The following is a 13,398-nucleotide window of genomic DNA, read 5'->3' as shown; positions in this document are numbered from 1 at the left end:
CTTCTGTGTCTGTGTTAATTGGTTTCCCTTTTCTTTGTTGAAGAGGGTCTGTGCAATCCTTCTGCCTAGTCCGCCATCTTGCCCCGCCTCCCACAGTCTTAAGTGGCAAAGATTCAAACCCAGATCTGATGACTCTAAATCCCATGTTCTTTTTCACGTATCACCACAGGATCAAGCTGCTAACAGAGTAACCTGGAAACACCTCAGTATTATTCTAAATGTCCCATCACCCTTCTGCTTCATGAGCCCTGGAATCCCCTCCCAGGGGTGGTTGGCTCCCTTACAGTAGCACTGAAGAGTCAGACCTCCTGGGTTCAAAACCTCACTCTGCTACTTTCTAGCTATGCATGTCTTTGAGTAAGTCACTTGAACTCTCATCTTTAAAATGGGCAAAATAATGTCACATCATGACAAGTCACCGGGTGCTCAGCATCATGTCAGGCACATTAGCTGCTATTACAGGCATATTGTTATTATTGTTATGTGCTGTTGAGTCGGACCCGACTCATAGCGACCCCTCTTTAGGTTTCTGAGGCAGTATCACTACGGAAGTAGATTCCCATCCTTCCTTCTGAGAAGTGGCTGGTGAGTTTGAACCGCCAGCCTTCTGGTTAGCAGTCAAGTGCCTTAGGCACTACTTTACCAGAGCTCCCATTTTGAAGATACTGTGGGTTCGGTTCATGGTAATAATGTGAGTACAGCAATAAAGCGAGTCACATAATTTTTTGGTTTCACAGTGCATATAAGAGTTATGTTTACATTATACTGTAATCTATTAAGTGTGCAACAGCAGTAGGAAAAATTTTGAGATACTGTGAGAATTACCAAAAGACATGATGTGAGCATATACTATGGGAAAAACCTTGCCAAGAGACATGCTTGACACAGAGTTGCCACAAACTTTCAATTTGTAAAACACACAGTTATGTGTGAAGCACAATAAAGCTAAGTGCAATAAAACGAGGTGTGCCTGTATTGTATATCTATTGTCACCACCCTCTTCAAACCTGCTGCCAGGTGCCTGCTGGCCTAGGGGTCTGTGAGTCCTCATTTTCTGGAGGCAAAGAACTAGATGCAGTGTCAAGGCAGCCTCTTGTCTCCACTGGCGATTCTCTGATCGCAGCTAGACTCTCTGAAAGGGCATGTTGCTATATTTATCTTTCTCTTCCTTGAAATTCTTTGAACTAGAACTTCAAGTTCCTTACCAGCAGCAGCTTCATTTGAGGTCTTAGGGGATAGTCTTGATCTTCGTTCACTGTGAAAGGAGGAGCTGTGAACACGTGACTCAGGGCCCTGTGTTGGCCAGTCTGGATCAAAGCCCACAAAGCCCAGAATGCTGGGCTGGAATACAAATGCTGGTACCGCGAAGCAGGCCCGGGTGGGGCACTCCCAGGAACCCCCATGTGGAGGCTCTGGGGTGCCAGTTACTTCACAATGACTGGTCCTTGACTACAGTGGGAATTCTTTTTTTTCCTAACATTCCCCCTATAATCCTTTACTACTCAATGGAGTATGAGTAAACAAGGAAGAGTTAAAATGTCCCCTAAGTTCATTCCTCAATTAACACAGGTTTGAGGAGGTCTCAATCTGCTACCAAAAACAGGCCTGAAAAAAGATTTATTGCAGCCACTACTTCTGATGGCTAAAGACCACTGGTGGGACCCTGGATGGCGACAGGCTGTTGTGTGTTCTGTACCCCATGTAGGCTCAGAAGCAGGGTGGCAGCAGGTCTGGTGGAAAAAGGCTAGGCTTGACAACCAAAGAAGTCCCTGTGTGCAGCAAATGGTTAAGTGTTCAGCTACTAACTGAAAGGTTGGTGGTTCAAATCCACCCAGAAACACCTTGGAAGACAGGCCTGGCAATCTGCTCCTGAAAGGTCATAGCCTTGAAAACCCTATGCAGCAGCTCCACTCTGCACACAGGGGTCCCCAGGAGTGGGAAACCTATGCAGCAGTTCTACTCTGCACACAGAGTCCCCAGGAGTGGGAAGTGACTGGATGGCATCTAACAACAGCTAGAACCAGAGACAAAAGTAGGACCCCCACCTTACTACTGCACCAGCTGCAAGGCCACAAGCAAAGAAGCTCACCTGTCAGTCTCCCCACCCATACAGTAGAGATGATATCTCCTCCAGTGAAGATAACGCCCACAGAGGGAGGGCCTGGCACCTAGCCTGGTCCAGAGCATACGTCCCATCCCAGGGTTTCTCCAATGTAAACAGCATCCAAGTCACCCAGGATCTTGTTAATATGCAGAGTCTGACTCAGCTGGCCTGGAGCAGGCAGTCTGCATTTCCAATGATCTTCCAGGTTGTGCTGCTGCTGCTGCTCCGTGGACCACGCTTTGAGTAGCCAAGCTAACGGATGTGCCAGAGTGAGCAGTGGGGTGCCCTGGGACCAGGTTATCAGCCTGGCACTGTTTTTCCCACCCTCTCTCTGTATAGTAGTTTGGAAACAGCACACCATCTCCATGGGCTGGCCTTGTGGACCTAAAGTGACTTAACTGTTTTTTGGTGTTCTGTTTGTGCTCTCAGAGGTGGGACCTGGGCACTGGCTGGAGAGGAAGAGTGCTCACACAGGGTTGGGAGAGTTTGCTGTCTGGGGTAGCACCTGGGGACCAGAGTCCCTCAGGAACCATGGAAAGAGACAAGCATTTTTCCACTTCCTGCCTCTGCTCTTCCCAGGACTGTAAAGGGCTAGACTTGGCAGAGACGGTGGTGCCAGTAAGAACATTCCACCTCTGTTATCCTTAAACTTCACTGACAGCCGTGGTTGCAAAGCAGCTGCTCATCAGAATTCCCTCAAATGTAATATATCAAAAGCCTGGACCTCCTCAGAACTAAGGGTTGTCAGCCAGGGGGCAGTTTGCATCTTGGGGACATTAGCTGATGGCTGGAGACATTTTTGGATTCACAACTGAGAATGGGGGTGCTATGGCAACCAGCAGCAGAGGCCAAGGATGCTGCTAAACATCCTACAAGGCACAGGGCAGCCACAACAATGAAGAATTAACCCCAACCGAGCCCTCTGCTGTTGAGTCCATTCTGACTCATAGTGACCCTGGAGGACAGAGTAGAACTGCTTCGTAGTGTTTCCAAGGCTGTAACCTTTACAGAAGCGGATTGCCACATCCTTCTCCTATGGAATGGCTGGTAGTTTTGAGCTGTCAACCTTTTGGTTAGCAGCCGAGTGCTTAACCACTGTGTCACCAGGACTCCTTAATGAAGAACTCTCCTGCTGCAACTGCCAATAGTGTTGAGGTTGAGGAACTCTGCCCTAGAGCTACTCAAGTTTGTACCCAGAAATATGTCTTCAACAGGTATCTCAGAAGGTGCTAACTGAATGCACTCTTTGGAAACAGACACCTCAGGTGGAAAATAAGGTTCTGCAATTAGTTGCTGTGTGACCTTGGTCAAGTTGTTTGATCTTTCTTTCTGTGCCTTGGTTTCTCCATCCGTAAAATGAAATAATATTAACAATAGTAACACCTACTTTGTAAGTTGTTGTGGGAGCCGATGAGTCAGTACACAGCGGTTAGGATAGCCTTGGGGAGCTCTGGTAGCGTAGTGCCTAAGGCACTTGACTGCTAACCAAAAGGCTGGCGGTTCAAATCCACCAGCCACTCCTTGGAAGGAAGATGGGGCAATCTACTTCTGTAGTGATACTGCCTCGGAAACCCAAGGAGGGGTTGCTATGAGTCAGGTCTGACCCAACGGCACATAACAACAACAACAACAACAAAAAGGATAGCCTTGGTTTGCCTAATAAGACAGCACAAGTGGTGTGTGATCTGCTGTTAACCTAAAGGTCGGCGGTTTGAATCCACCCAGTGGCTTCATGGAACAAAGGCCTGGAGAATTGCTTTTGTAAAGATGACAGCCAAGAAAACCCTACGGAGCACAGTTCTGCTCTGTAGCACGTGGGGTTGCCAGGTTGCCATGAGTTAGAATCAACTCGACAGCAGTGGGTTTCGTTTATTGTTGATGGCGGTATAATTATTATCAAAAGCTGGGGTTGGGAACTGCCGGATAAGGTGACCCGCAGGTCTGGCCTTGGGGCTCACCTGGAAGCGATGGAAGTCCTGCGGCTTGAAGTCGTTGGGGGAGCAGCCGCACCAGTCCACGATGTGCTTGTACTGACACTTGCAGCCCAGCTTGCGGTTCCAGTTTGTGATGCGCAGGTTGTTGTCCACCATGGTGTTGCAGTGGGGGCTGTTCTCCAGGACCGTGTGGAAGAAAGACTGTGGGGCAGAAAGAGGACCAGCCTGAGACCTTGCCCTACCTCCCCTGGTGGGCTTGGGTGGGGTCCTTCTCTAGGACCACCAACTGTGAAAGGACTTTGTTGGACACTCATTTGTTTTCTCGCTGTGCAGATGGGGTTAACCACCAGTTGGGTCCAACTCAGGGTACAGCCAAATGTTTCATCTGGAGTGGCTGCACGGCTTTGTGTGTTTCTCTCAGTTATCTTTACGCCAACAATCTAGATCTGGTTTCAAGACATCCCTGTTCACTCAAGACATCTTCTGTCTGCTCAGTAGAGAGGAAGATCCCCTCAGGGTATGTCAACACACCGGGACCAGAGGAAAGTATGGGAACAATCTTCCAGAAAATCTTGGGCCAAAAGAACTCTTGTTTTGCAAAGAGCCAGATCTAAAACCAAAGAGATTTCAGGATGAGCTGTCCTGATGACCAAGAGATGCCCTGGGGCAAAGGAGGCCAGACTTATGGATGCATCAGGCCTGGGGCTGGAAGGCATCCCAGGCGGCCTCTTGCCTTAGCCACTCATGGAATGTGACCACAACCGGCAGATGTGAGTTGTGTTGCTATCCACGATACTGACCAGGCACCGTTGTTTTTCCAACCCTAGAACTCTTGGCCAGCCTCTCCTAGGAATCTGAGAATGAAGTGATGTTGGGAATGAAAAGAAAGGCAAAGGTTGGAGCTGCTGGGAGACTGAAAGAGAGAGTGAGAGTGAGAGTGAGAGAGAGAGAGAGAGAGAGAGAGATGCTTATAATTGGTTACTGTTTTATAACAATGTTCACTATCCATCTGTCAGTTTGTCATACTACAGTGGCTTGATGGTTGCTATGATGCTGGAAGCTATGCCACCAGCATTCCAAATACCAGCAGGGTCACCCATGGTGTATAGGTTTCAGCAGAGCTTCCAGACTAGCAAGAAATGCCTGGCAATCTACTTCTGGGAATGAACCAATGAAAATACTATGGATCACCACAGAATACTGTCTAAGACTTCAGCTTACTGACCTTGGATGTGTGATAAGGAGATACTGATTGCTGGAGGACACCATGTTTGGCAGAGTGGAAGGCTAGTGAAGGGAAGGGACTTCATGGAAACAGACCAACACAATGGCCCCAACAATGGACTCAAATACATCAGCAATTGTGAAGAAGGCACAGGGCCAGGCACCATTGCGTTATCATTCATAAGGTCACCATGAGTCAGAACTGACTCAACAGCAACTCACAACATTATAACCATTCCAGACAACAAGAAAATGCATTCTTCCCCTGCTCCTTGCCCCTTGGAGTGGTATTATGGGATATATGTCTGCCTGTTATAAATTTATAGGCACAGCCTTCAGATTTCTTCTAATCTGGTCTCCTGAGGGGGACAGGAGGGCAAGACAGAGATGCTGGAATGGAAGAGGTGGGACCTGTCAGGGATATTGAGCATATACTGTATTTTTATACAAATAACACATTATATATATACTTGCGGTGCAGTAAATTACTTAGCATGGCTTTTCTAGCCGTAAGTTTTTATAAACTCTGTGGTGGAATTTGCTGTGAGCAACTGAGGAGCTCCTGATTGTAGAAGTTATCCACCTGGGATATTTCTGTTGGGTGCAACAAAAAGCAATGTTCTGGGAGGTTCCTGCTCTCTCTCAGGTGCTTAGAATTCTGATGTTATGATTGGCTGGTTTGGCCACTCTGCCAGGCTCAAAAGGAGGCCTTCTAGAGGCAGAAGAAGTCTCTCTCTCTCTGACTGCTGGTTGAGGAAGATGTGCTGCTGAAAGAGACACTCACTGCTGAGTGAGACACCGTGGGACATTCACTGTTGGGAGAGAAGACTGTGAGAGACTGTTAGGAGAGAGACTGTGGGCTGGGAGAGAGACTGAGCGTTTTCTTGAATTTGAATTGTAGCCTGGTGCTTCCCTAATAAACCCCATAATCTGTGAGTTCTGTGTGGCCACTGCAGTGAATTATCAAACCCAGGAGATAGGGTGGTGGGTGCTTTGTACTTTTCCAACTGAGCTCTCCTACCCGCTCCCCTTCCAGGTACTGTACTAAGCATACTATGTAATTTTTTTTTTATAGCAATAAGCAAAAAAAAAAAAAAAAATGTACTATGGTATTGGGAGAGAGAGGGTGTGGTTTGGAAAAAAATACAGCACATACAGTATATGTGTAAAAATACAGTATGCTTGTATGTGTTGGGCAGAGAGTGACATGGAGCATTGTCCGGCACCGGCCATCAGAGGTGACGGCATCTAAAAGACCGTACTTCCAAACGACCTCTCCTAAATCCCCCCACCTTTCTGTGACGCTGAGGAATCAAGGTTTCAAGCTTGAATTGTCTATAAGCTTGTAGTCTCCATCAAGTATAGGGAAAAATATCCAATTACTGATTGTCCTGTGTCCTTTCATAATGGCACAGAAATTCCCTGCAAGACAATGGATGAGGTGGTGATCAGAATTGAGACAAAGGGTGATTTGCACTGAAGATTAAAAGCTGATTACTTAACATGTGTGCAGAATAGGAAACCTGGTATAGGGAGGACAGGCCCACTAGCCTGTGGTGGTGACAAGGGAAGCCAGGCCCACCAGAGCTGGGTGGTATCCCCAACACTGTCAAGGATGTGGGGTTCACTGGGTGAGATGCAGTGTCATCTGTGGTCTGTGGAAACACACAGGCTGAGGGAGGCCAATGTTGGGGGCAAGGCCAGGGAAGGCGCCAGAAAAAATAAAAACAAACCCACAGCCATCAAGTAGATTCTAACTCATACCAACCCCCACTGGGTTTCCAAGGCAGTAAATCATTATGGAAGTAGATTGCCTAGTCTTGCTTCTGTGGGGTGGCTGGTGGGTTTGAACCACCAACCTTCTGGTTAGCAGTCAGATGCCTTAGCCACTGTGCTACCAAACAGTGGACCATTTATGGGCTGTGTCATAGGCTCGGTAGAAATAGAACCAGGTCTGGAGTGCTCTGGAATTGGAAACTGGGGTGAAATGGAACTGGCTGTTGGAAAATGAATGATTTGACTCATAGCGACCCCTCCTTGGGTTTCTGAGGCAGTATCACTACAGAAGTAGATTGCCCAACCTTCCTTCTGAGGAGTGGCTGGTGGGTTTGAACCACCAGCCTTCTGATTAGCAGTCAAATGCCTTAGGCATTTGTAGGTGGCAAAATATACCAGCGCTCCTTAGGAAATGAATAGAGAACCTCTAAGTCCAGGTCCAAGGAGCTCTGGTAGCATAGTGCCTAAGGCACTTGATTGCCTTATACCTACCAGCCACTCCTCAGTAGGAAGGTTGGGCAATCTACTTCCGTAGTGATACCACTTCAGAAGCCCAAGGAGGGGTCACTACAAGTTGGTTCTGACTCGATGGCACATAACAACAAGTCCAGGTCTGATAAGGTAGCTGGCATGTCCATGTCAAAATTACAGAATCAGACCCCTCCCCATTTCACAATCAGGGTGGATGTTTTAGGAAAGTTTGTAACCTTATACAACAGGGCTTCCTACCTTGACATCTGGAAAGTGGTGATGGGCAACCCTTGACCTTTTCAAATGCTTCCAGAAGCCAAAGGGGAAAGGCTGAGTCCCCATGCACCTGGCTACATGGGGCTAGCGTCAGTCCAACAGGAGTCCTGGCTCGCTGTCCCTGAGGTCACTGGGATATCTGGGGTGTGACTGATAAAGCTGACACTGTCCCCTGTCAAAAGGAGCTCTGGAGGTGTAATGCCTAAGGCATTTGACTGCTAACCAGAAGGCTGGTGGTTCAAACCCACCAGCCACTCTACATTAGGAAGACTGGGCAATCTACTTTGGTAAAGATTTGCTGCCTCAGAAACCCAAAGGGGGTTGCTCTGAGTCAGAATTGACTCGATGGCAGTGAGTTTGGTTTTCCTGATTTGGTCTCCTGCCAAGGAGTGAAAGAACCGTATTGAAAACAATGAAAGGGGTTCCTGGTATTGAAAGGAGGTTATCACATGACTGCGAGAAGGTGGATCTGCTGGGGGATGTGGGTGTGTCCTGACAGGGCTGGCCTATATAGTTTTGTAGGTTATACACTGCACAGTCTAGGGGGCACTATCATCATCATGGATATTAGTGTGTTGTTCCTTATGCGAGTTTCCAGGCAGATGGCAGTAAAATGTCTTATTCTAACAGAAGAGAAGTTAAGGGTCTTGAGGAAGGGCCACCTTTTTCCACCCAGCACACAGGTCCTGTGTGGATTCAGTGGCAACACTGTGGGTCTACCCCATACCACCTCTGTGCAGGCCAGAGGGGGCCCTGAACCAGCACCGAGGCCCCTGATGGCCAGTGGAGCTGCCCTCTGCGCAGGGGATGCCAGGGGCTGTGCGTGTGTGCACAGCAGCACTTTGCCCAGCCTTAGCCGTCTGCTCTGCTTTCTTGGGACACTCACCTCAGCAGGAAGCAGGGTATAGGAGTAGAACTGCTTCATTTTGGTCACCAGGTCGTCTGTGGAGAATGTCACATATTCCACAAACTTCCGGTTCAGCAGGAACCAATCAGAGCCGCCATCTACAGCTATGCCCTCTGGGATACGCCGGTCGCCCAGGCGCCACATGTGGGCGTCACACTCCAGAAAGAGGCGGTCCAGGCCTTGTTTCCGTATAAATCTGGGAAAGATAAAGTAGCCCTGAGCCCAAAGGTGGTTTGAGAGAGAGGGGCGAAACAAAACACCACTATCAGAGCACTAATACCATTGACTGAGCACTTGCCATGTGCCAGGCACCAAGCCAAGGGGTCTCTGTGCAGTTTATCACTTGATCAACACAATGTCCCTATGAAGCAGGTACCCTTATTACCCCCATTTTAAATATGGGGAAGCTGAAGCACAGAGAGGTTAGGGAACTCGACCAAGACCACACAGTTAGATGGTGATTTTCATTGGCTGCAACCACTTCTTCTTTATAGAACTTTGAAAATAACCATTTGGTGCCATGGATGCTCTGGTGGTTTGGTGAATACCCATCTCAGATAAAAAAATCCAAATACACTCTCATCAAGTCTATTCCAACTCACAGTGACCCTATGGGACAGAGCAGAAATGCCGCAAGGTTTTCCAAGGCTGTCAATCTTTATGGAAGCAGACTGCCCCATCTTTCTCCTGCAGAGTGTCTGGTGGGTTTGAACCACTGACCTTTTGTTTAGCAGCTGAGTGCCTTAGCCAGTGCAGATGCACCCAATAAAAACACAGGATTGCAAAATATTTTTTAAAGCCCCCAGATTTGTAGTCTAGCAAAACACGTGCTTCTTATAAACACATTAAGTAACAAAATCTAGTGGTGGGTCTAATCCTCACTATGATGTTGAAGAAGTGGTCAGGAGAAATACTATTTAGAGGTGTCTGTACTGTATAAGGAGTCCTGATGGTACAGTGGTTAAGTGCTTAGCTAACCAAAAGGTCAGTTGTTCAAACCCATCAGCTGCTCCGTAGGAGAAAGATGTGGCAGTCTGCTTCTGTAAAGATTTGTAGCCTTGGAAACCCTGTGGGGCAGTCCTACAGGGTCTCTATGAGTCAGAACTGACTTGACAGCAATGGCTTTTGGCATCAACTATAATGTGATATAAAAATATCTGATTTCATGTGAACAAAGTCACAGTTGCTGCTAATACTACTGTGGTGTGTTGCCTGCATTTAGCTACATTTCAGCTAGAAGTTAGAGCAAATCAAGATAGCATTTTTTGGCCATTCAAGGTCACAGACCCCCTCATCTCTACCCATGAGCCTCCAGTTAATCGCTCCCAATATAGAGTATAAAATCACGCCACTGGGATTTCACAAGGCAGGGAGGGTAGGACTGGCATTTCTGTTCTGTAGATGTGGAAACCAAAGTTTTAAGGTCACAGAGGTGGCAAAGTGGGTGTGGTAGGAAGTGGACAGAGCTAGGACTGAGCCTTCTGGCTCAAACTCTCAATTCAGAATCACACTTAACATTCATTTGGCATCTACTATACGTCAGGTGGCATAGTGCCTAAGGCATTTGACTGCTAACCAGAAGGCTGGTGGTTCAAACCCAACAGTCACTCCTCAGAAGGGAGACTGGGCAATCTACTTCTGTAGTGAAACTGCCTTGGAAACCCAAGGAGCAGTCACTAAGAGTCAGATCTGACTCGACAGTATATGTCAAGCACTGCACTGGCCCCTGGTGGCGGGCATCAAAGAGAAGTCAGGATGATCCTTGTTTCTAAGGAGCTGGCTGGCTAATTGGGAGCTTAAAACCAAAAACCAAACCAAATCCACTGCCATTGAGTCAATTCTGACTCATAGCGATCCCCATCGGGTTTCCAAGGCTGTAAATCTTTAGGGAAGTAGATTGCCTCATCTTTTTCCTTAGGAGCAGCTGGTGGATTTGAACCACTGACTTTCTGATTAGCAGCCAAATGCCTTACCCACTACACTATGAAAGCTCCAGTTGGGAGCTTAGTCTAGAGATATCCTGATTAAGCAGCTTTCTGCTCCTCCAGCCTGCTTATCTTTATAAACATTCAGGAATCTGAGTTTTACAAGCCCTTATCAAGAAATTACCTTTATGAATGTTTCTCCCCATTGTCACCACAACTTCCTTATTCCAGGTTCTTAATATTACAAACAGCCTTCTGGTTAAGGCTTGTGTCCATGCCTGGAATGCTTGTCCCCCACCCCTCACCTCATACTCCCCTAATTAACTCCAATTTATCCATTAGATGAAGTTCAGAAGTTACTCCCTTAGTCCTAACATAACCATCACCCTCTTCATCATCATGACCATCACCATCTTCACCATCATCATCATCACCATCTTGATCCTCATCAACAAGATGACTAAAACGTACAGAGTGTTACCATTCCAAGGGCTTTACACAGTTATCTATTTAACTCTTATGAAAACTTGGGACAGTAGCTTTATGAATCCAGTTTTATAGATGCACAAACTCACATCTTGGTATTACATAACTGTGGGATTCTTTGGTTAAGACGGTTGGACTATAAGCTCCATGAGAGCAAGGGTTGCACTTGCTTTTTGCTCATCACGGTGTGTTTGATACCCACTACATACTTAGTAAATCTCCAGGGAATGAACGGATGAACTCAATGCATCAAAAAGCAAATATGTGCCCAGTATCCCCACATTCTCAGCTTTGTGTCAGGTTCAGTGAAGGACAGGAAGCAGTAGGGAAAACAGGAACATACCTTACAGGAATTCTCAGTCTAGCTGAGGAGATAGCATATATTGTTGTTAGGTGTCAATGAATCGATTCTGACTCAGCAACCCTATGTACTACAGAATGAAACACTGCCCTGTCCTGCACCATCCTCACAATGCCAATCACCGTAGCCACTGTGCCAATCCATCTTGTTGAAGATCTTCCCCCTTCTTCCTGACCCTCTCTAGTTTATCAAGCATGATGTCTTTCTCTAGGGGTTGGTCCCTGAGATAGTACACAGGCACAAATAATCATGGTTTAAAGGAATTTCAATAACTTTCAGAAAGATAAGTAAAAGAGCAAGGTCAAAAAAGTCAGGGACACCATGGGTTTGGTGGGCAGGGTGAGGAAGAAGATGGAAGAGACAGGACCTGAGTTAGGCAGTAGATTCATTGAATGAAGAAGAGGACATGGACATTCTAGACACAGGGAACAGCCTAACCAAAGGTGTGGAGCCTGGGGAACAAACCATCATGACTTAAGCAGAAGGCTGCTGACACAGTTTGTAGTGGAAACATGCTGTTTTGCCTGCCCAGCACCCATTCCTGATTTTTCTTGGAAGTTGACTTGGGACAGACACTCTTCCCCAACCCTCAGATCATGAGGTTTTGCACCTCACCCTTAGCACCAAGGGTGAGAACAAAACCCAGGTCAAGTCCATCAGAGCACTCCATCTGCCTGCCTGCCACGACTGGTTCAGGGATGGGCAAGCAACTCAAGCTGAGATTGAGACTGGGCCTGGGTTTTTACATAACTACTGAGGAGGAAGTCTTTCCTGTGGGATTTTCGGCTGGGAGAATATAAGCTTGGAGACACTGTTCACCATCTCATCACCATGACTGTAGAATTGTCTAACAAAGGTGGTAACACAGAAAGAAGAGAACGTGATGGTGCCAGACTGTCTTGATGACTTTGAGACTCTGGACTGGCTATCCCTGACCCATTCCCAGACTTGTCAGTTACATGCTTATGACATTTTGAGATGGGATCCTATCACTTGCAATCCAAACAGTCCTCATACATGCCTGAATAATTTCAACTTCACCACTAAAACGATGGGTGGGATTTTGCTTAGGTGCCAGGCATGGGCAGGAGGCCACGACTGTGGCCCATAAATAGCACCTTCACCCCCACCCCCACCCCCACCCTCACCCCTGCTGTGCATTTAGAGTCCTTTGTACATCCACAGCAGATCTCGCCTTCTGTCTCCAGGTTAGCGTTACTAGTCTCCGCCCAGGCAGACCCCATTCTCACTAGAACAGACCCTTCCTTCCTCCTTTCTGCCTCCCCTTGGAGTCCCTTTGGCAGTGTAAGCAGCTTCTCAGAAAAGGTCTTTTGTAATGGCTAGACTTCAGGGAACAGATGCTAGCAATGGTCCCACCCTGCTGGTCATGCTGAATTTTAGAAAGAACTTCTCCCACAGTTTAGAATCCATGGGCATCTCCTAGAAGGTACTGAGTAAAAGCTCACTAACAAACTCATGTCTTTAGTACTTTCTTCTGCATGAGCAGAAGACCTGACCTTCCATGTTGGCCACTCATTGAAGGAGATGACACAGTAAAATGAACCCTACCCAAAGTTGATGATGGTGTGATAAAAAATGGTGATGATGATGCTGGTAGTGAACGGACTTAATTCTGCTCAATGTGCTTCCCACCTGCAACGCAGTGACCTCTCACACAAATCAGCTGTGTGACTTCCATAAGTCGAGAGTCCTCCCTGAGTCTCAGCTTCCTTCTTGGTAAAATGACAGAGTTGCAGTAGGTCTGTGTTGTAAAACTAAAGGCTTCTAGGGCTCAAGCAGATATTGGCTGTGAGTGAAGTGGGTTTATGGAGTCAGCAGAGACAAGGAGAATGCATGTTCAGAACCTCAAAACTCAAACCTACTGCCATTGAGTTGATTCTGACTCATAGCATCTTCACAGGGTTTCTAAGCCT

The 13,398-nt window shown here is 47.1% G+C and overlaps 1 protein-coding gene across 1 annotated transcript in view; it reads right to left on the bottom strand.

Annotated features, from left to right (window-relative positions):
* Positions 1-13,398, bottom strand: part of XYLT1 (xylosyltransferase 1) — a 199,832-nt gene that overhangs the window by 37,842 nt on the left and 148,592 nt on the right. The window contains exons 5-6 of the mRNA XM_007950589.1: positions 8,672-8,888; positions 4,063-4,239 (exon numbers count right to left, since the gene is read on the bottom strand). Coding sequence (XP_007948780.1) covers positions 4,063-4,239; positions 8,672-8,888 — 394 coding nt within the window. The remainder of the gene's footprint in view (positions 1-4,062; positions 4,240-8,671; positions 8,889-13,398) is intronic.

Source organism: Orycteropus afer, unplaced genomic scaffold (genome assembly GCF_000298275.1).
Source record: "Orycteropus afer afer isolate SDZICR_OR568_19922 unplaced genomic scaffold, OryAfe1.0 scaffold00281, whole genome shotgun sequence".
In the NCBI taxonomy this organism is placed as follows: domain Eukaryota; kingdom Metazoa; phylum Chordata; class Mammalia; order Tubulidentata; family Orycteropodidae; genus Orycteropus; species Orycteropus afer.
Note: the sequence above shows the minus strand (reverse complement) of the source record. Positions and strands in the feature narration are given on the sequence as shown.